The sequence below is a fragment of the Rhyacophila brunnea genome, unplaced genomic scaffold (genome assembly GCF_057557595.1).
Source record: "Rhyacophila brunnea isolate RB1 unplaced genomic scaffold, BYU_Rbru_1.0 scaffold_3, whole genome shotgun sequence".
Classification (NCBI taxonomy): Eukaryota; Metazoa; Arthropoda; class Insecta; order Trichoptera; family Rhyacophilidae; genus Rhyacophila; species Rhyacophila brunnea.
The window spans coordinates 15,798,073-15,822,562 of NW_028232965.1; the positions used below are offsets into that span (position 1 = coordinate 15,798,073).

Genomic DNA, 24,490 nt, shown 5'->3' on the forward strand with positions numbered 1-24,490 from the left:
CCCAAAAGTGAGTTTTCGAAATAAAATAAATTTAAAAGATACCTAGGTAGGTTGGTTCCATGCTCACTGCTGAATTATTAATTTATTACAATAAAATTATATGAAATTAACAAAAAAATATTTTAAGTAATTCTATTATCAAAACTATTTAATCATACTTAGGAATCGTAGTAAATAACCATATAACATACCTAGGTAATTTTTATTGGGGAATATATATTCGCACAATTGAATAGACTGTTTTCACAAAGCGCTGACATGTTCGTCACATCGGAAATGGATGATATTCACAAATCAACTACAACACTCAAATGATCGATTTGCACTAAGGAAAAAGTAGTCTTCACGTATCAATATACTATTGTAACCAATTAATCGTAAAAGAATAAAAACACTATGAAAATTAGGTTTAATGATTTTAAACAATATTTTGGCAAAACATAAGTATGTATTAGGCACCTACTTTCAGATTCAAATAATACTATAAATACCTATTTAGAAAGTGACGTTAATCAAAACTTAGGTAGGATTGTGCCGCAGATGCCGTCATGAGCTTTTATGATTTTTTTTACGAAAACAGTTTATTCCAGTAGACAATTATAATAAATACCTTTTTCTGTCGGCACATAGGTTTTTCGATCCAATAATTGTTAATTTAAAATTTGAAATGCTCATAGATTTTGATACTTCATTATCTAAATCTAAGATTATATTATTAGGTACCTAATATTAGGTTGGGGTAGGTTAGGTTAGGTTAGGTTAGGTTGGGTTAGGTTAGGTTAGGTTTTTTTTTTTTTTTTTAGAATTATTAATAACCATGTCCTTGCTTTTTCGTACAAGGTGGTTTGTTAGTAATTTTTGAACAATCACAAACACCCAGGCTTTGAGACAAACACATGAATATTGTGTGTCCTGATCGGGAATCGAACCCAAGAACTCTCGGGTGGAAGGCAAGCGCCTTACGCACTGCACCACGAGAGCCGCCGGTTAGGTTAGGTTAGGTTAGGTTAGGTTAGGTTAGGTCAGGTCAGGTTAGGTTATGTTAAGTTGGGTTAGGTTAGGTTAAGTTATATTAGGTTAGATTACGTTAGAATAGGTTAGGTTAGGTTAAGTTCAAAAATGATACTTATACAATCTTATAACGGCATCTGCGCCACATTTGCCAAAATTTATATCGATGAACCGAAAAAGATATACCTAGGTGGTATTATTTGGTTGTAGATTTACATCAAATAATATATGAACGACAGCAGCATGAATATACACATATTTATATTACTGCGTTAAACATTAATTATATTGACACCTAAGCATCATTTTTGCGATTGCCTTCTAATAGATTGTATTGCTGCTACAATTATTAGTTTGACATTTGTGAATTTCTACCTTTTATTTGTGATGAACAATTTTACAAATGTGTGCAGTTGTCAAAATTGAGTGAATTTATATTTACAATGAGTGATTTATGATTTTTCTTTTGTGAAACAAACTATTTTATGTGATTTCATCTATTTATTTGTGAAATCATTTAATATATGTGAAAACTACTTTCCAAATGTTAAAGTAATTTTTTTTTGTGAATTTTGATTATTGCATTGTGCGATTAATTCCCACCCATTTTTATTTACGAAAAAAACATTTTGATAAATTTGATAAATTTGAATTGAGCATAATTTTATATTGGCAGCACTGGTAGAGCTCCTCCATAAAATCTATGTCATTCATTATGGTATTATGGTGACATCTGAAATTTTTACGAAAATGATTTGATTTTCAATATTATTATTCTCTAACACTTTTAAACAGTTCACGTAGTCATAAACCTCAGTCATGTAAATGTCATTTTCGATTTATTCGATTTCGTACTTAGGATTCAACTTTCTTCTGAAATAATTTTGTATGACGTGCATTTCTCTTTTACACTCGCTAGTCTCGTCTAATTTTCAGTTATCTATCACAACGAAATGGATGTAATGGGTGATAACAGTGCCCTAGGGCTAACTGGTGAACAAACAATGAAAGTCTTACAATTTCAAGACCTGACCGGGATTGAAGACATGACTGTCTGTAGAGAGGTATTGCAAAGACACCAATGGGATCTAGAAGTGAGTTTCTATTCCAATAAGCCTACTTGTTTGTATTTTGTTTCTCAAAATATATGTTGAATATTAATTATCGGTTCTATACGTTTATCCTGGATACAGCGGCAAACACATTTTGAAAATAGCCGATATACTGGATTATTTGTTAGTTTGTGTTGGGTTATCCTAACAAATAATCTAGTATATCGGCTATTTTCGAAATGTGTTTGCTGCTGTCTGTATCCAGGATAACCGACTTGTACCTAATTATCTTTTTAAGGTTGCAGTTCAAGAGCAATTGAATATGAGAGAGGGGAGGCCTTCTTTATATGCCACAGAAGCCAGACCTCCAGACGTAGTCAAAGACCACATTGCCCAGCAAATATTTTCTGATGCTGATAATCCTGATAGACACTCCCTTGGCGGAATACGAGGGCTCTTTACATTTATTGTTAACTTTGCATTTTCCATTTGCTTTAATCTTGTTTCTGCAATTCCAAATATGTTGCTGAGCATATTCCGAAGCGATGAACGTAGAAGTAAGTACTTATATTCTTTCTATAAACCAAGCATGCTAGTCAAATATAAGTTAAAATGATTTTTCATTACTGGTTTAAGCCGCGTTGACACGGTCCAAGTACGATCCAAGTAGACTTGGATAGGAATAATTAGCATGAAGATATCTCATCCAAATGACAGCTCCATACTATTTATTCCTATCCAAGTTACCTTGGATGAGTAGCGGTCCAAGTAGCTTGGATAGGAATAATTAGTATGAAGATGTCTCATCCAAGTGACAGCTTCATACGATTTATTCCTATCCAAGTTAACTTGGATGAGTAGGACGCGGTCCAAGTAGCTTGGATAGGAATAATTAGTATGAAGATGTCACATACGAGTGCACTTGGATAGGAATAAATAGTATGAAGCTGTCACTTGGATGGTACTTGGACCGTGTCAACGTGGCTTTACCTACCAAAACTAAATCCCATCTTAGGTATACAAAATATTTCTAATAATCTTACCTGAGCAAAGTCACTAGAATATGCAGTCTTTTCGTAAGTATATCTGCTAATGATTAAATTCTCACTCTGAACCTCTTTTCAAACGAGTGTCATTTATGAACATATTTTATAATCCCTATATCTTAATTAATTAATATATAGTATTTCACCAAGAAAATTGTTTCATTAATATATTTCATGAGTTAATAGTTTCTTTTGTACTAATATTTTCATTTGTTTTACAGTTGTTACTGATCCAATCGGTGATGTAATGGGTTTTATTAATACATACTCTGCACGATACAGTCCACATCCTGTATTTTATCAAGGAACATATTCCCAAGCCTTAAACGATGCCAAGCGGGAATTGAAATTTCTCCTTGTTTTTTTGCATTCAGAAAATGCATCAGACACACCAAATTTTTGCAGGTAAAATTTTCCTACTTTACTATTACATTATATATTCGTCTTGATTAATCTATTTATCTGTAACACATAAGCTGTCTCTCTGACACACTTAAATTTTCTGCGCCTTTATTGCACGACCACATAAATAGAACATCCACATTATATATCTCTTGCGAGCGCTGCACAAAGGAACTATATCCTAGCATGACAGCATGTGACGTGATGCTAATGTGTTCGGACCATTAGTTATGTTTATTTATATGTAATTTTTCTAGTGTATATAATATTTGTCAATTTTCACCGTTTTCATATTCACTTTCAAGCAATAACTTGGTTCTTGGCTGTTAACATATCGTCGCTATAGGATTGGTTTGTCGAATATCCGTTTTTGTCGAAATCGACCTTTTAATGCAGAATGACATTTTGTATCTAAATGGACCAGAACCATCCTTTTCTTTAAATTGCTTTGTAATGAATACAGCATTTATATGGTGTAAAAACAACAATTTAAATACCTTCATGTATTTAAATATAGGATAATGACATTTGTTTTTCATCTCCTGAACATTTGCCATTTGGTCTATTCGACAAACCAATCCTACAGCGACGATATTTTAAATATGCCATTGATAAAATTAATTTAAGATCATCATTTCGTTGATTATTACTTTTTAAAATAAGTATAGGTAATTAGTGCTTGAGCATGTGGCTAACACCCATTTCTCGTAAAAATATCTGTTAATACAACCTTCACTTTGTGGGGAGGCCCATATGATATTCTTAGATCGAACATCGTAAATATTAATTTAATCATTTGCCATTTATTTTATATTATCCAGAACATTAATTTGATGATTCAACTGGAACCGTATAGTACTCACTTATTTATGAAGGATTAATTTTACATACTACGTATTCGAGAAATCAAATTTTTGTTGTATGATTTGCTTAATTAAAAATTGAATTCTAGAAAAAGATGCTCACACCGTCCGTTTTATGTTTTGTTATTATTGTATAGTATGAAAAATTATTAGAAATAAATCTTTCGTTTTGTGTTATTTTACAGATACACATTATCAGAGCCAGCTGTTATACAATATATTAATCAAAACACACTCATGTGGGGATGTTCAATTGAATCACCGGAAGGATGGAGAGTGGCACAATCTGTCGGAGCTAGCAGAAAGTATCCACTCTTGTGTGTCGTAGCTCTGCGGGAAAATCGAATGACCATTATCGGTAGGATAGAAGGAGCATGCTCTGCGGATTTGCTTTTGTCACGTCTCAGACAAGTATTGGGTGATAATGAGATTCACCTGACACGCGCACGAGCCGATAGGTAAATAAAATCCATGTTTTCTTCGTATGTAGAATATATGGACAACACATGTTGCATCCATCATCTCTTGCAGTTTTACGTATTCTCTAGCCAAACCAGCATCCTCCAGTTATGAAAATGGCACTCAATGGCAACCTCAACTCTTGGGTATTTAAAGCATTTATATTCAATGACACACATTCACCTATATGTGACAAGAGGCTGCTCGGTCTGCTTTCTTATCTCCTTTTTGAGAAAGTCATATCTGCTTAAAGTTATGTTACTCCTGAAAATTAACGCACAACAGAAACTATCAACACCTTATTATATCTAATTATCTCGGCATCATAATGTTTCAATATGTTATTTACATTTACGATGGCTCATATTTTTTACTTCCATAACTGATATTTTATGCCTTTGATTTTTAGAATGGAGCGTAGTCTTACTGCTAGTCTGAGAGCACAGCAAGATGAAGCGTATGAAGAGTCTCTTAGAGCTGACCAGGAAAAGGAACGTCGTAAAAAGGAGGCCAGAGATGAGGAACTGTTGCGTGTACAGCGAGCGACAGATAAATTTGCTTTAGAGGAAAAGCGTAAGATGGTATGCAATATTAAATAATATTTTTTCCAAGCATATGATAATTTTTCATTGTAGTTTGTGTCATTAAATACTCAACTATTTTTTAATGTTTGCGATTCCAATATCTTCTTCACGCTTTTACTCGAATTAATATCTGCCTATTCATGTCATCTACCCAAATATATATATTTTATAAATTGTCTATTTGCAAAGCAGTTATCATTCTAAATAAATATTAAATTATTTCTCAGCGATATTTTTTAATTATACTTATGTATTGACATAAACTTATCAGGTTTTGATACAATTTGTTAACTGACATTACATGTCATTTACTTACATATTATTATAGAATTATAATTGAGTAATTCAATGTTGGAAATTATTGTTTTTTATTTTGTTTAAATTAATACATAATAATAATATGGTTTGGCTTCTATATTCTAACAGACACGTAAAATTTCACTTACATTTCTTTTTCCCACTACAATATTTAGCGGTATGTGTTATCCAGAATAAAGTCATACTACAATATTGTAATTCATACATTTACTTTTTCCAGGATCTAGTAAATTCAAAAAAAGCGATGGTCGATCGGTTACCAGCGGAACCTGATCTCTCTGATCCTAGAGGTCTTTCATTTTTAATCAAACTACCCTGCGGAGCAAGACTTGAAAGGAGATTTAGTCTATGTGATAGTCTTGAGGTAATTAGCATTAATATTTAACTAAGCGTCAAATGGGTCATGGGTTTGCCATCGCTGTCATTTTTTCTCACTATTCGTTTACGACTTTTCCGTGTTGATGGCGATCGACTACTCTGTCATCAGAGACATGTATTTTAATAGTTACACAGGTAAGTACAGTGATGCCAAATGTTGTTGACCAAAATATGCCAGATAATAAGTTAGTTTGCAGAAAAACGCTAGATTTTTAAATATTAAAAAGATCTGCACTTAAAAAATATTTGTAAACATCGTTTTCACGAGAACAAACATTGACGAGACTTAGTTGTTTTGTAAGTACAGTAGAATTTAAAAACAATGTAAATATGAATTTCGGTCCTCGTTTAAATATTGTATGTTACATGTAAGTTATTGTTAAGATAGTATAAGCCTATAAGGTATGAAAAGCCAGCATGTTGATTTCCATCCAAGTCTGGTGTAATATTTTATGAGAAATTTTAAGCTGTTTGCGGTATCAAAAAATGTTCTATTTAAGGTCTTATGCCAGAAGCATATTGAACATTCTAGATGACTGTTCAAAAATGCTCAAGAATGAAAATAACACTAAGTTGACAACTTTGGACGGGTACATTTTTAAAACATAACATTTTTCTTTTCTTTTTTGTGTTTCCTTTTGTGAATTTTTTTTAACAGAGCCTTAATTCCAAATATGTAGAGGCCTCATTGGCAAATCTCCTTAACTTAACATTATTATTATTTCGGTACTGTAATGGCAGACGGTTATAACTGCGGTTTTTTCACTTTTTAAGTTTTCTTCTATAATATGTTCCAATTTGTATATTCTTTGATGTGGCAAAATATTAGAGCTGCAACTTTATTGGTCACAAAGCAACGTTAGAGGATATCTGCATCTGACCAAATGTGAAAAAAGTTGATAAGGCAAAAACATATATTTGCTTAAAATGCAAGATAAATACAACTTCGTTTTTTTAGAAGAATTGATTTGAGGTTTGTGTTGGGATGCTAATTCCGCTTATTTTGATATAAAATACTTCAAAATATCTTATAAACTAACTCTTGTCAGAATGATTTCAAAACTTAATATTTGCTCTGCTGTAAAATTGTGTAAACAGCAGTTATAACCATTATCACAGTACCGATTTAATCGTCTCCATCAAGTGAATGTAAACTTAAATCAACAAAATACCTCCCTGAATATTCCAGTTGTAAACAAACCTTTTTGTTTCATTCTTATGTACATAGCCTACGCCCTATGATAACTTACTATGCGAAGATAATATTATTTATATGGAAATGAAGATATAGCTGGAGTCGAAAACACAAGTGCAATTAGCAATAAGCTCTTCAAGATTAATGATAATAATAAATAAGATTATATCAATGTCTTTTGATTATTTATGACATTTGCACGAAGAGTGGAGGTAGGCTGTAAGATCCAACATAAATAGTGCACACTAAACTTTGTCAGACATACTTATTTGTTTCCATTGAACTAAAAAGACAAATTGCAGATGGTGTTGGTTAGTTTTTAAAATTCCATCTCCACAGCCTACCTCCACCCTTCGCCACTGCTATATAAACAGTATCTAAATATATTCTGTGTTAGTTTTATGTTTGCCATCGATGAGTGTGTATCATGCCTGAAGATCCTCAAAACTGAAACCTGGATCGCTAAAACTGTTTCAAATGGAAAAGTGCAAAACTTAAATCAACTGGAATTGTGTATTTGCTTCGCAATTGACTGAAGACTATTCCAGGATTGACTGTTTGGACATTATGTCTTATATGAATTAAAACATTCATACTAAAAATAATATTTTAACAACTTGACAAAAGTTCTATAAAATAATATGCAATCGGTAATATACATTGCCAATTTAGGCAGTTTACTTGGAATTTTACAATTTCTATTATCATTAACGGTTTTATTTTTTTCAGGACATATACAATTATGTATTCAGCCACCCGCTGTCGCCTGAGGAATTCGAGATCACCACAAACTTCCCAAAGAGAGTTTTGGAGTGCTCGGGTGTATCGAAGACTTTGGGAGAGGTTGGCTTGAAAAACCGAGATGTATTATTTGTGAACGATTGCAATGCATAGGACGTTTGACTGAATCGTGTACAAACATTGTATAAAAATACCGATTGTTTGTTAGGAGAACATACTGTATTTTGTGTACAGAAAACATTTTTTATGATTACTACAAGTGCTTCGTTCTGTTTTATTTATATTATAGATAACATGGTGATTTTAGGTTATATGAAACTTAATAATGAAGCAAGCAATCCCTACTCGAAGATGCGAGGGAACATTTTTCTACGTTCCTGTACAGCAGTGCAGCCTGTATGATACTTTCGAAAATATGTGTAATAGAATAATATAATCAATAATGTACATTAGTCGATTGACTATAAATATTTACGTTTTGGCGAGCATTTTGTATGTTTTGTTACATAATTATTGTTTCCGTCGCCATTGATTATTTTATCCTAGATAATTAACTATTTTATGTTTGTATCTATAAATTTTGTTTGGTTGAATAAAATATTAAATTTTTTTCCCGTCCGCCTATTTTTTATTTAACCATGTTAAATAAGATATTACTAACAACTTACTAACGCTTAGGAAAGAAGGCGGCGATTCGAAAAACTAAAATGCTCGCAATACTCACACTATACTCACTTTTACCACTTCCTTGTATGGCTCTATTATGCAATATATTTGAACATTAGTTAAATGTTCAATTTAATCTATACCAGGGATCTCCAACCCTATGCCTGCGCTTGCGATCACTTTTGCATGCCCCCACGAACTAATTTGTGAATTTTTAAAAAGCAAAAATATGAGTGTTTTAATATTTTAAATCAATTAATAAACAATATTACATTAATAATTTTAATAAAACACAATTCCCTCTGAGGTTTTATTTGACAATTATTAAAAAGTGGATTCAGTACAAAAAAAATGTGTTTTATTAAAATTATTAATATAATGCATTTTCATGAATTGACACAATTAAAGAAAAGAAAAACAATATTACAATCGAATTTTTGTGTTGGTTGGTCAGATATACGTTTTAAATTTACCGTCGATGTATGGTTGAACAAGCAACCTGGTGGATTGATCATTAGTTTCAACAGTGAACATAATATAATCAAAATACATGCGATTCACTGATACGAATTTAAATCACTGTTTAAATACTATGGATACCAGTGGCGAAGGGTGATTTTTGGAAAGAAATAGGCTGTGGAGATCAGAGAAAAAGAGCACACATGTCAGTTATAATAGGTACTTACAGGAAATAAGAAGATAATACGATATTACTACCGATGCATAGGTACACACTAATGACAACGATACACTAAATTTATGAAATTTCAATAGCTCACTAATGGTATAAAATTGAGCGATGGGTTTAAATTATGACGTATTTTATTTATACACATCAAAAAACATTAGATGAATTATTTTTAATTATATTATTTTGGACAAAGCTGCAGCCATGGACAATTCGGTCGGATCTGTTTATTTTTTAACTTTATAATGTCTAGTCTATTTTTCTTAGAAGATAAGCTTTAAATAAACGCCTAGTATGGAGCTTTCGCCACTGATGGATACTGTCTTTATCAATTGGATGAGTTGGAAGAGCAAATAGGTGACATCATAGAGTAGCAGAAACTTTTCTGCTGGTCACTTCAGATTTGTTTACATAAGTAGTACTCCAAATCAAGATGTTTCCTTAACATCAAGAAAACCATCATGGGGGCCCAGTCTATCAGTATCCCCCCAATTGATGAGGACGATGTATTTACATGTATTACAAATAATTTTCGCTCTGAGGAGACCCGATAATGTCCCTACATTTTTAGGAGTGAATTAACTTTGTAAAAATATTTAATCTTACAATGGAAACGAGTATCTTTCCGGAAAATTGAAAGATCTTAAAGGTTACTCCAATTCATAAGAGCGGTAGGTAGGTAGAAGTAATAAGCTCCAATCATTCAATGTGACGAACAATAACTTACGTCAATATTATGGCACAATCTGATGAGCGGATAATCCAAAAACCTTTTGTCAGATGAGAGTAATTTCAAAAAAAGATTGTCAATGTCCAAGACTGAAAGATTATGGTAAAAAGAATGTAACCAAGCAAATGTACCTACAAAGCCTTGACACTCGACAAGAGAACTAACAACACGTTCATCATTTTTTTTTCGTGAAGTAATATGGAACATTAAAAATACACAGAACGCCGACTAAGCTAAGTCAGGTTCAAACGCTAGTACGGTCACCATACATCTCATGTTTATGGGACATATTTAGACGATGGTACTGACGTGTATACAATAATCACTTGCTGGTGCGGCAGGTCGCAGTGACTCTTAAGTGAACATTCTATCAATGACTATAGCTGCTGGTTAGGTGTTCATTACTAGAATCAAAGCACGGAGTGTCTTGAAAATATACTCCGGAATGTGTGGTGCAAAAAATTTATAATAAATTATATTAATATTTTTTCTAAATGGGTCCCTCCGGATCATTTTTCTATAGGTGCAGATGAAGACATCCGTCATTCCAAGAAGAATTCTCAGCATTTTACAAATGGCATAATTTAAAAGTTTGACATCAAATACAAACACCGAAGATATAAAAAAATTCATTGTTACAAAATTACGAATAAAAAATAAGAATCTTCAGATACATACATATTTCTTTGCACTGATGAAGCTAAGTCTAGGCACTAAGGCGCAACAAATAAAAAAAACTAAGAATTGATATGAGGTACGAGGGTGGGTCAATAAGTCCTTAGAAAAGCCGACAGGTGGCGCGACTAGTACTGTAAGCGGTTTGTTTTCATGCAGCGGCACTACCGATTCAGTATGCTGCGAACTTTCAATCAGATTGGTCGGGTTGTTGTTTTTTATTTTCGTACATTTAAAAAAAAAATTTGCTTGTTTACAAAAATGGAGAAAATTGAGTTTAGAGCTGTTATTAAACATTTTAATATAAAAGGGTTAACAGCAAAGGAAATAAAAAATGAGTTGGATTTAGTTCACGGCATATCTGCTCCTTCACTTGCAACTATTTATAACTGGTTAAATGAATTTAAACGTGGTCGTACATCAACAAAGGATGAACCACGCTCAGGACGTCCTGTAGAGGTGACTACACCAGAAATGATCAATAAAATCCAAGATATGGTGTTAAATGACCGAAGATTAAAGTTGACTGAGATAATTGAGGTTACAGGGATCTCAAAAGGTAGCGTCATTTCTATTTTACATGACAAATTGGGCATGAAAAAAGTTTCTGCAAGATGGGTGCCGCGTTTGCTCACAGTCGACAATAAACGCAATAGGGTGGTGGCCTCTAAAGCCCTGTTGTCGCTCATGCAACGCAATCCGGATGATTTTTTTCGTCGCTTTGTGACTGTAGATGAAACATGGATACACCACTATACTCCCGAGACGAAAGAACAGTCAAAGCAGTGGATTGCGAAGGCAAACCATGTCCAAAGAAGGCGAAAACCGTAAAATCAGCTGGTAAGGTTATGGCTACTGTATTTTGGGATGCACGTGGAATTATTTTCGTTGACTAATTGGAAAAAGGAAAAACAATAACAGAGGATTATTATGCATCTTTATTGGACCAGCTAAAAAACGAAATTGAAGAAAAACGGCCTCATTTAAACAGGAAAAAAATCCTCTTTCATCAGGACAATGCCCGTGTTCACACATGTTTACGATCAATGGCTAAAATTGAAGAATTGAAGTTCGAATTGGTCGACCACCCACCGTATTCGCCAGATTTAGCCCCCAGTGACTTTTTCCTTTTCCCAAACTTAAAAAAATGGCTAAGTGGACAACGTTTTTTTTCAAATGAAAAAGTCATCGATCGGACAAATGCTTATTTCGAGGACCTTCCGAAAACTTATTTTTCTGACGGTTAAAAAAAAATTGAGAAACTTCTAACCAAGTGTATTGAGCTCCAAGGAGATTATGTTGAGAAATTAAAAAAAAATACAAAAATAAAAACTGTTTTAATGCTTTTTTCTAAGGAATTATTGACCCACCCTCGTACTATTATGTAATAACTTTTTCTTTTCAAATGCACATTTTTCATTGTTTTTTTGTCATTGCAAATAGTGTTGGTTAGTTTTTAAAATTCAATTAAACCCTGCCAAAGCCAAACCATAATAGTTTAGGTATGCTATGGGCGATATGACAAAAATAGTGCACACTTTTTCAGGCATTCCTATTTGTTTACGTTGAATTAAGAAAACATATTATTATAGATGATGTCAGTTAGTTTTTTAAAATTCATTGAGCCCTGACTAAACCAAACCATAATAGAAAAAAATATTCTTCCATATATAATATATCCAAAATTATGTATAATTTAATGGCATAGTTTTTGATATTTTATAGATAGACGAATATTTTTGACTATTATCTATCATGGCTTGGTTACGCAGGCTATAATTAAATTTTGAAAACTAAAAAACACTATCTGCAATTATTTGTAGTCGCCTTAGTTCAATGAAAACAAATACATATGACTGGCAAAGTTTAGTGTGCATTATTTAGTCGGACAGGCTACCTCCATTCTTCGCCTCTGATATATAAATAATATACAGTACACTCTAATCCGCCACCCCTAAAACCAATTAGTGAAAACGGCGGATTATAGTGCACACATACAAAATAATATAGTAAAAATTAAAACAGATATTTCGTAAAAATAGTTTTTATTGAGAAATTTGTACTGGTAATAATGTAATGGTTTTCTTTATAATCAAAATGAAGTATTTATTAAATTATACATATTAAATAAGCTAAGTTTATTCCTACATGTATTAAACCATGGGCGGCCAACCAATATTGTACATTTTAACAATGTCAGTAAATGAAGCGCCGCTATCTATGTTTCGCAAAATTTCCAATTTTTGTTTTAAAGTTAATGTGTCATGTTTACGCTTTCGAGAAGACTCCATTTTGTTAACTTATTCAAACAAAGAACGTGGCAGAAGAAACGAATAGGAACACATGCGTCAGTTGCAGAATACGCAGCGGACTAATCTATGGGACTAACTGAAAGAAAACGATAATATTATTGACTCAGGTTAAATTTAATGGTCAACGGAACTGGGCTAGACGGCAGACAGCTCATAAGAGTCGTAAGTCATAATATTGGCACGCAGCGGACTACTAAATTTGACATACGCATACCGGCGGATTATAGAGCTTCATTTTGTGCTTTCAACCAGTAAAAATAACGGCGGATTATAGTAATTGTCGGATAAGTGAGCGGCGGATTACTGAGAGTGTTCTGTATATTATAATATATCTATTGACCAGTCCATTAGTTTTGGACAACATATTTTTTAAAGTAGGTACGTTGTTAATTATTATTTACTAACAATGGACAGGCAAGGGTATGTGTTGTTTACAGGCAGTATGCATGCGGATAACAAGTACCTACCTACAACTTTTGAGAAATGATTTCATGGAGATGACATTATTTTAAAACCACTGTGCTTTGGATATGTGAGTATATATATTATATTTAAGGACTTTGATGATCTTCAAAAATAGTCATCCAGAAATAATAATTAAATCTGGTAGGCACCTAATAATTTTAATGAAATTTGTGACTAAAAATGTAAGAGGCAGCTTTTTCAGTAGTTGCCAAGCAGGTTGGAGTTATTCAAGAAAATTTCCTGCAAACCAACGAAATACAAAATGTTTCAAGGGTTCTGACAAACAAAAAAGGTTGGGTATCTACATACTTTTGGAAATTTATCTACTTACTATAAATATTATGATTCATTTTCTAACATAAGCAGGCATGCACACTGACTGGGGGGGTTTTCGGGTCCGGATCCCCTCCAGGAATGGAAGAAAATAGTAATTATTTAGGTGAATAGAATATTACACTTTGTCTTTTCAATTCTAAACTATCCTAAATGTCAATTTTTTGAAATACGTTTTTTTACATCAATCGATTTTCTGTGAAATTTCCAACATTTCTGTATAAACTTAAATGCATAGGATTATAATTGAATGTAAGAAACAATTATTTTCATGCCACTTCCTAAATGACATTATTTGCCTATTGAATTTTTCATAAATTTGAAATTGAAAAAAATTCCACAAAATTTATTGTAATTTGAAACACAAAAAATGTTTTGGTACTGTTCGGTTATACGGAATACAGCGGAAAACGCATTTTGAAAATAGCCGATAAACTGGATTATTTGTTAGGTTAGGTTTGGTTAGGTTAACCTAACAAATAATCCGGTTTATCGGCTATTTTCAAAATGCGTATTCCGTATAACCAAACAGTACCAATGTTTTTTTAATACTTTGATATTACAGAACTAAATCGAAATAAGTATAGGTTCTTAATTTCTAAATTTCGCTTTCCTGCAGATTTTATGGTTTGGCGTTTAGGATAGTTTAGAATTGAATAGACGACTTCTTCCTTTTCATCAGGACCTACATGACTGAAGATCGTGACCCGGATGATTTGACTGTCGAAAAAGCCTTTTCCACTGATTGGCCTCACTCCTCTCGACATTCTATGACATGTGAGGCCATGGCCCCCACATCCTGAAGGATCGTTTATCATTAAGATTATAGGCAGTATGACGCTCTATAATAGCGTTTTCCAAATGATGTTCTAGGTAAAATTAAGGGTGTTCAGTGTATTTTAGCGATTTTTTGTGTTTGTGAACATATCCACTTGAATTATGGAGTTGTCAAGTATTAACCCAATAATCAAAAATTGTATAGTACAAACACTACTCTTGAAGTAAAATTGTGCCTTTACTATTAATTGAAATTTGTGATGTGTTTTTCTCACTTATCTGGTCGACCCGTCACGCCGGGCCCCCGTGACCTCGGGCCCCCAGGCTAGAGCCCTGGCAGCCCCCCCCTTGTGGGGACCATGACCTACCTACCTATATTTATGTAAGTGGGTTATGTTCTCATTTCATTTTTAGATAATTACCTAGGTAATTTATCTACCTAGGTACCTACCTACCTATTAAAAACATTTAAATTTATAATGTAAACTTTACATACACATAGGTACTTATTACTTATAAAAGAAAAATCTATGTACCCACCTACAATCTACATTAACCTGATTAATCTAGAAAAAAAATGTTTTGATTGCACCTTTCGTTTTTGAACATCTGCTCCGAATCGGGCGGCAGCTGCCATCCTCAAAATTAATAATAAATTTTGTTGCTCGTACCCGGCCGCCTCTGAAATGGACTATTGTACATATAGTCGTCCTTGTCCTACAGAGGAATATTGATTTTAGAGACCTTCCTTTGGCATTTATTACATGCACGATCAATACTCACTTCAGTCACGTTTTCAGTGCATTCGTTAGAAGAAAAGAGATAGCATTTATTTATGAGATTGATTTTGACATTAGTAAAATCGTTAATCGGTAGATAAGATACGTAAAATCGTTATCCTTGTGTCATATTGTACGGAATACCGACTCTTGTGATTCTATTATGAATAAAATTATTAACAAGGTTTAGTTGATTCATTTTTTGTGTCAATATTTAATGGTGTCCAGTGTGTTTTGCCGGTTTTGAGTTTCATCAAACTTTATGTTTACTGTTTTCAGTAGCGATGGTAGCGACAGGTATTGATTTTATTTGAAAATAAGTACGTCATTATAATTTTGTTTACACGTTTCCCCGCTGAATTTGACGTAAGTGGCATTAGACATTTAACATTTTAAATTGGAATTTCAACCAGTGCACCTGTGTATATTCGCTGATTTGATCAAATTCGTACATACATATTGAAATTTCCATTTATCGTGAGCTGAAATGGATGACAGAAAGCGAAGGCGTTCGTCAGAAAATGCTGAAGACGTTGAAAGTATATTTTGCTTATCAAAAAAACAAAATTTGGTTGATGTGAACACATCAATTCAACGTCCATCGAGTGCACCCAATTTTACTAGTGATGAAACGGAGTCAATAAAACCCATCAATGACTGTACAAGTTCTGAAACTGCTGTGGATGATTCCATGTTATGCCACAATGGTAGAAATGAACATATCCCTGATTTGACTGGTGAAATGCAACATCTCTCCACAGAGAACTCGTCTAACGAAGACCACCCGATTGAGGAAGAGCAAACGAGTCATCAGAGAGTGGACACATTTAAGATGGCACTGGAGCAGATTGAAGATCTCCAGCGGTCTCTGTACGACGATTCTTCGATGGAATCTGACGATGAGCTCGATTTGAAGGACCATCTGGAGGGTCTTTTCGGGCCAGATCCTGATGGGACAGTGCCCCGACTTATTGATCCTCAGACCCTTGGATTTCTCATGTGCGCTCAAGAGACTATGAAGTATCTGTTCGAGCATGGAGTAAAGAAGGATAATCCGGTTGTCATCAATTTGAGAAATCGGTTAATTCAAGGCATTCAGCAACATATATAATTCCATTAATTTTATGAATGTATTTTCTTATATTTTGAGACTGTTAGTTTCAAAGTCGGTAACCTCCATTTTTATATTTGCTCAAGTCCAAATTTGTCATTTTTGAGTTAAATATGCAGAAATGTTCCAAGATATTTCTAACCGCACAAATAACGGCATAATCCTTAAAAATGTAATTGTGGCTTTAAAATCATTTTTTTGTCATCATCATATTATAATATTTTACTTGAATTCAAGCAGAAATAGTGGCAGAATGATCATTGTGCCATTGTTATTGCGGATAACATTCAAAATGAGACGACTCAAGTGTGACAACTTCACGCTATTATAAAGTAAATTTAAAAAAAAACTGATTTAACACACCAAAATAAAATATTCAAATTGCTCTCCTGCAAAAACAAGATTTTCGAGTTGTGCCACTATTATTCCCCGGGTTTCTAATATGGTTTCTAATATGTTTTCAAAAATTAAATATTCTATTTGCAGTCCTAAATAATGTGCTTGATGGTTTTTGCGATTATCGCAAAATGACTGAATGTGAAGGTTACCAGTTTTGAAACTAAGAGTGGCCGCGCTCTAGGCAGCCAACATGATCATCGTATCTGTATTAAAATGTATTCAAGCGAACGCACTAGCAGCCATATATCGTTGGCTTATTATGGCTGCGTAGTGCGCGGCCAGGCTAATAGTTTCATTTCATCTTTATATCAAGCATTCATTGGGCCAAATATTACGGCTGTAGTTTAAGTACCTACTAAAGTCACATGACATAGTCTAAATGTTTTGAGTGGGTATAAACTTATTGATTACAAAATACTGAATAATATTATGTAGTTATTACTACATTCCGCTTTAATATTGGTAATTTTTGTTTTTCCAAATGTAAGGTAATTAGTAAAAATTCAATTAAAAAAATATCTGTTTCAAAGGCAGAACCAATATTCACAGTAAACAACATTTTCGTTGTAATTTCATTATCATAGTCATTGAAACATCTATTTCCAAATACTAATATTTGTGGTAATCAAATGACATTTTTATTTTGAAGCGAAAATGGTAGGTTCTTTTTTCGATCATCTATTCGACATTTTCTATTAGCCGATAAACCTTTCATTGCGAAATAAAATTTGACATTTTGGAATTAATTTGTATTACTTTATGTACTTTAAGTCAGTAACATTACTTTCATATGCCTACTTCTGGCGGGTTTTGAAATTCATAGGTCATTACTTACATATTTTATGAAATACACATTGAATAATAAATGTAATATTTTTTGTTATATTTTGTCCATAATGTCAATGGAATAGATGTCTCAAATAGTTGAATAGGTTGATGTTGTATTCAAAATATCTTTAATTATCTGACCAACATCGGCTTTCGGAAGAAAATATGTTCAATCGTTTCTGACCTTTGATAAAATGAATCTTTTGTTGTTCAATGTTGAATCTGATTGAATAAAAATTTATCGGCGGTCGGTATATTGTAACACTTTTTAGAAAATATTGTGTTTTATGTTAAGTAAATAATTCAGTCATTCAGTCTAGTCATTTTTATAGGTTATTTTAAGTTTTTATAATAACACTGTTCAACATGTTTTCTTATAAATATTTTATTATGAATAAGTAATTAATTATTTTACAAATTATATCAAATCGATTCGGCCAAGCATGTAGCCCATCCAAAACATGTATCAATTTAAAAAATATATATGTCTATATTATAATAAATGGCTAAGCATAATAATTATGCGTATCATAGAGTAAAATAAATAATAAATCTCAATGTTTTTATTAGTACATTATGTTAACTCTCACAAAGTTCTTTGGTATTTCCTATTATAAATGTTTTTAATTAACTGGTTACTACTGTAACTTTGATTTTAAATACCTACATAATATATCAAATTTAATACTCATGTATTAATTATCTTCTAATTGTCAATAGATGTAAAATTATTATATTGATTTACCACAATATAGGTTAGGCTTTTAGCTAAATTCACATAGATTTGATGCATACACAGTTTCCGCTGTTCATTGGTCGGCGTATCGGTATTATATGGTATGCAGCCAATGAGATTCGACTGATTAGTATGGAGCGGTTTTCAGCCGATAAGATTTTAAATCGCTATGATGCATGTGAGCCCAGACTGAAGGTGAAGTGAAAATTAAATGGATCATATTAAGTATATTATTAGATGTCCTCTTAAATATAACTGAAAAAATATTGAGGCTGCATAGATGATAAAAGCGGGAACACATTTTGTTACATGTTGTTTTAATATTTAAATCCTACTTGTATGGTATTTTTTAAAATATCATTGGTTGATTTTCTACACAAATTATTTAGAAAAATTGACATCTTACATATGAATTAAAACTAATTGTTTAATTTACTAGTTATTACTTAAGTTTTCTGACCAAAATCTAGTCATTTATAATAAAACTATTTATGTTAATTTATAATGTAATCAATATTTTACTAGGTATATTCTTGTAAGATCATACTTACTATATGTGTCTAATAAATTTGCTAATCATGGCAAAACCATCACTATCTGGGTAATTTATAATCATATTTATATAATATTTAGATTAGTGATATTGTATTTCAATAAAATATTTTAAACTACCAACTATGTGTATTGCTTTATTTCGTAGACTAGTATTTAATGTATGGCAAATACTTATAATTATATATAATATAATTATATTCTTAAAACCAATTTTATATGAATATAATACTTTATTATTACAGTTTCCCTTGAACTTTCTAGTAAATCTGTCAGAAAGGCCATTACACCCCAGATTGATATCGAAATAAAAAATATCGATATCCTATTGAAAGAAAGTATTGAACAATGCTTGTCTGCAATGCAATTTTTTCCAAACAAAAATCGCAAAATATCAGTGTCGAAAGAAAGTATCAATACTTTCAAACATTATATTGAGACTGATTGGTGGGTGAAACGGCACAGACCATCGATTTTTTGAATTATTAATATTCCAGTCGCCCAACACTTTCAAATTTTGCATTTCTAGTAATAATAATATCTAAATTTAATACGATTTCTTTGTTTATACTATTTTGTTAAATTATTGAATCTTGTCCGCGTTGGTTTAAATATTTTAAGTCACATCCTTTGAAAGCATAAATTAATCTTTCATCCCTTGCTTCCGGTGTGTCTCCAGACTTTTGTAAAACCATCATTTTTGCATATTCCACATACGCCCTTTCCATCTTCAGGTGCTGAATTAATAGGGGGTCGTTTTTAAATCTAGTGTTCTCTTTTGCAGATACGAATGCTTGTCTCAGCATCTGGTGGTAACTTTTCAAACTGTTATCAGTAGAGATCATCCTAAAATAAATAAAATGTTTTACACAGTTGCTCTTAGATGTCACTATTTTTGACATTCATAATAATATTATTAAAAATAAATAAAACGAAATTATGAAAGTAATACTTATTATGACAATAAATGCGGTACATACCATATTCTATTAAATTTCTACATATTAATTTGTTGAACAAAATCACGAATATGCTATTAGTTAGTAGAGAAGTATTATCAGGTTATCATGCTCAATATTGTTTTAATTCCATTATTGTGGGTAGGTAGGTAGGACCAACTAGGTAGTCATTTTAGCTTTGTTTGTACTCACTTGTCCATTAGTTCTTGTACCTTAGATTTCTATATGTATATTCCTAAATAGGTACTAATTTTATGAATTTTAATTTAAAAAATACGAGACTTACTTACCTGACGATTTTTTAGGTTGATATAATAAATATTCCACTGCCCCTTTTTAGATTAACAAAAAATCCTTTTGATGCTTTTATTAGTAGGTACCTATCTAACTAATAATACCGAAAAAACAAGTTTTAACGATTTACACTGGTCAGTAATCACAGGGCAATCGACGTTAGTTGCGATGCCAGACACCAAAGAATACGATGTAATTGTATGGGGTTGATCCAGTAATAACATCGTTTACAATACAGAAAATCAGAGAAGTGGGGGTCACCCCTGTGAATAAAAATAAAGCACGTACAAACAGTTTAGTACAGTTGTATAAGTTTATAACCCTATGGCCTATTGCATCGTATCCTTTCGTACATTGTTACACACGTGCTGAACAGATGTCCTTCGTGTTTTTGATTTCGTAAAAATGTAGGTAATTAAATTGAATTAATTACAACAACAGCTGTGTGTATAATTTTGTTACGAGAAATTGGTACTAGGTATCGTATCTACGGCCGTTCGAAGCTTTTAAGATTTAAGAGTAAAGCATCATTATGTTGAATATAACACAGTAAACAGATTAATAATTATTTTTGATTGCACAGGCTAAATTTCGCAAGGGCAGGGCTCGAAATGACCGGAGTGCACCGAGCTTAGCTCCGGTTCGTGAAATCTTCGAGATTATTGCTCCGCCTCGTAATTGGATATTACGTTCCGATTCGTCAATTATTAAAAAAGTAATTGAATTAACTTTATACATATTTTAACGAAACGCAACCTGTCGGAATCAGAGTAAAAAATAATACGTGTCATAAACCTCAATTTTCGCCTGCTGTACTGACATTGTTTGTTTACATGTCACAAGTTTAAAGACTTTTATTCCATTTGACTGCCTGAGCTAACAGGTACCTACGTCTAATTCAATTCTTTTTTTATAGAATATACATTAAAATGTTAATATTTTTGGAAAATTATTGAGCGCTCCGGTTTGTAAAAAATCCATTTCGAGCACTGTAGTAAGGGTTTCTCTTTTGTAATAGGTACACGAAACGGAATATGTTTACGAAAATATATTATTATCTACAATACAATGAAATTTGTACATTGCCTACTTATGTAACTACTTTTTATTAAATTATTTGCTTTAATTTCTATAGTCGGGCGGCTCGAAATCAGTCAGTGCGTGGGGTCTCGTATCCACTGTATCTTGGCAGACTTTTTCGAGTATTTCTGACGCGAAATTGAATTTATTCCATATAATAAGAGCATAATGATGCTATTACTTACATCTTGGTAGATACATGGCGCTGGTTCCTAAAATTGTCCATTTCGACCATTTCTACCGAATCGATTAACTTTTATCAGATATAAAAAAAATGGTTAATATAGGTAGGTGCCTATCAGATCCAATATATTAATTCGTTCACGATTTTTCGATGAAATCTACACACACAAGTTGGTAAGTAGGGTAGATACTTATAGCATAATAATATTTTAAACAGTATATTACCCTTGCTTTTCAGTATTGTATCGATGGTATGAACCTTGAGGCTGGCATCGGGACCGGAACCCATGATTACTAATGTTGAGAACCTTGAACAGGACCCGGAACCTTTGAAAATGTCGAAATTTCGAAAGCTTCATTGTTACTTACTTTTTTGTTTTTGGTCATCATACTGATATCAAAATAGCAGGTATGGCAAAATGGGGTGAATAGGAACGTATTCTGATTTTATATTCAATATAAACCCTATGCTGGATGACTGAAAACCTAAATTTACTTGCCAAAAGTTGTGTTTACAATTCAGCAGTACGGCCAGTACGTATGGTTTAGTGAATGGGAACCCTCATTATTCACTCGCCATCAATATTTTCTCAAAATTATGGTCTGTTCCTTAGACTATAGATACATCGTCTGTTCCTATTTACCAACGAAACTGGCTCAATATGAACGGGAAGAGAAAACAACAAATTTAAATAAAAAACATGATTAGATAAGCAGTGACGTCCCTAGACAAAATGCCGCCCCTAGGCAGCGTCAAAATGCCGCCCCATTTTTTTATCATCCTTTCATTACTCCAATATCTAAGAAATGTGTTGTATGAAGCATGGCCCCCTCATCCTGAAGCGGGCCCTATGTTAGGATTTTTGCCCCCCCCTACCTATCGCGAATGATAAAAGCAGTGTGACGCTCTACAGTAATGTTTTCCAAATGGTGTACGAGTTAAAATTGATGTGTATATTTAGTGTTTTTTTGTATATTTTAATACATACACTTGAATTGTGGAGTTTTTGAGTATCGCTACACAATTATAAATTGTATTGTGTAACCATATAATTTTAAATAGTAATTATCATTATTGAAGGAAAATAACGCCGCAGGCGAATTTTTTGCTATTAGAGCAAATTTGTGATAAGTGTTTATCTCACTTATCGAGCCCGAGCCCCAGGTTAGAGCCCTGTCAGCCCCCCCTTGTGGGGGCCATGGTTTGGATACATTACTAATAAAATATACACCTACCACTAAGCTGAAACATACAAAATTAAATTTAGATATCAATAAATAAATAAGCGAATAAATATAATATTAAATAGACACTTACCCAAATCACCAGAGTCTGAGATGCCATTTGGTTAATATGTCTGACACATTTGGTTTGTATCATTTAGTAATACCTACGCAGATGTATTATTTTCACACCATTTTTTCTATGCTATTATTGTACCCTACAACATGTAAACAAAATAATTTTCCTCATTATTTTTTTTAATATAAACCTAATTTAATCATAAATACACTATTAATTAATGGTCTCAACATTCAACCGTTGATGATTGAAATAAACTACAAATCCACACTATTATCAGCAAAAAATATGTTTACAAAAAAAACGACTTAAAAGAAGGTATTGCACAGTATTGTATTCACAGCACGATAAATATGATATAATCTAGGTAGATACCTACTAGTGTACATTTTTATTACAATTAGGTGGTACTTAACGTAAATACCTATTATATGCACGAATACTAATTGATTATGTCAAATGTCAATAAGGATTAATAATCATTATGAATAGGTACATCCGGCAACTTTTAAATCTCGCGAATGACTGGCAAAAATATTTGGATAAATTAAAAAATACGGTATGTACCTATCTACCTATAAATCTCTACCATAAATTCTCCTTGTTTCGTTACCAACGTTGATATAATACCTTAATTTCTTTTAATAACTATGGCGCGACATAATTATTAGTTTTTGCGCAGTATACCTACCACTGTTATGAAAGGAACTCTTTAATCTGAGTAAATGACATTATATTATTATGACTGATTTATTATTCGTTTATGATGTTTTACATTTATAAAAATATTCATAATGTGTATAGGCGCCAAGTTTATTAGCATTTGTATACGAAACCGAGCAGTCAAAAATAAAATAAAAAAATCTCTAGTGGAGCGTGGTGACATCATACTAAAATGGCTGCGAGTACCGACTGGGTAATAATAAAAAAAAGCATCCGGAACAAAACATCTCCAAAGCTCTGGTTATAATATAACTAAGTTTAGGTAGCTATTTCTATATAATACCAAATGATTCTCCTCGATTTGCCGCCCTTCGAGTATCTGCCGCCCCCAAGCGACGCTCAATCTGCCTACCCCCACGGGACGTCACTGTAGATAAGGAAACATTTATTTCGAAAATAGAAATTGTATTAGCTATTCCTTTAATCAGTGGATTAGCTGGAACAAAATATGGTACCTATGGGTTCATTCTTGGCCTAGACACGACACCAAAACAAGTACCAATTCAATAATAATTTTTATTGAATGTATAAAACCATTGCTTAATATTACTAAGTAAGTATAAAGATCTGTCAAAAGAAAGTAACTTACATATAATTTGAGTTTTGACAATACAACACGACTAGTGACACGTCATGCATGACGTGAGACAGCCGAATCAAAGGGTGGGCGTGGAGGGCAGGGACGTAGCAAGGAGCTTGAAGCGCCTGGGTCAGTAACGAAAAATGCGCCCCTCACATAATTCAAAATTCTTATGTATGCACACTTATACATGTGTACGGTTCCCATTAAGATATTTAAATAGTATGGATCAAAAATCTAATGACATCAGTGTTTTAAAAATGTATGG

At 32.6% G+C, this 24,490-nt stretch overlaps 2 protein-coding genes across 2 annotated transcripts; both read left to right on the top strand.

Annotated features, from left to right (window-relative positions):
* Nucleotides 1-1,714: 1,714 nt before the first annotated feature.
* Faf2 (Fas-associated factor 2) lies at nt 1,715-8,667 on the top strand. Its single transcript, XM_085953148.1, has 8 exons — nt 1,715-1,832; nt 1,948-2,105; nt 2,362-2,620; nt 3,331-3,514; nt 4,560-4,832; nt 5,243-5,414; nt 5,956-6,099; nt 8,038-8,667. The coding sequence occupies exons 2-8, from the start codon at nt 1,965-1,967 to the stop codon at nt 8,200-8,202; spliced, it is 1,338 nt and encodes a 445-aa protein (XP_085809274.1). The 5' UTR covers nt 1,715-1,832; nt 1,948-1,964; the 3' UTR covers nt 8,203-8,667.
* A 6,814-nt stretch (nt 8,668-15,481) lies between these two features.
* Nucleotides 15,482-19,133, top strand: LOC147067954 (uncharacterized). The gene has a single exon (XM_085952249.1). It carries the CDS (start codon nt 15,962-15,964, stop codon nt 16,583-16,585), a length of 624 nt encoding a protein of 207 aa, XP_085808375.1. The 5' UTR covers nt 15,482-15,961; the 3' UTR covers nt 16,586-19,133.
* The last annotated feature ends 5,357 nt before the right edge of the window (nt 19,134-24,490 follow it).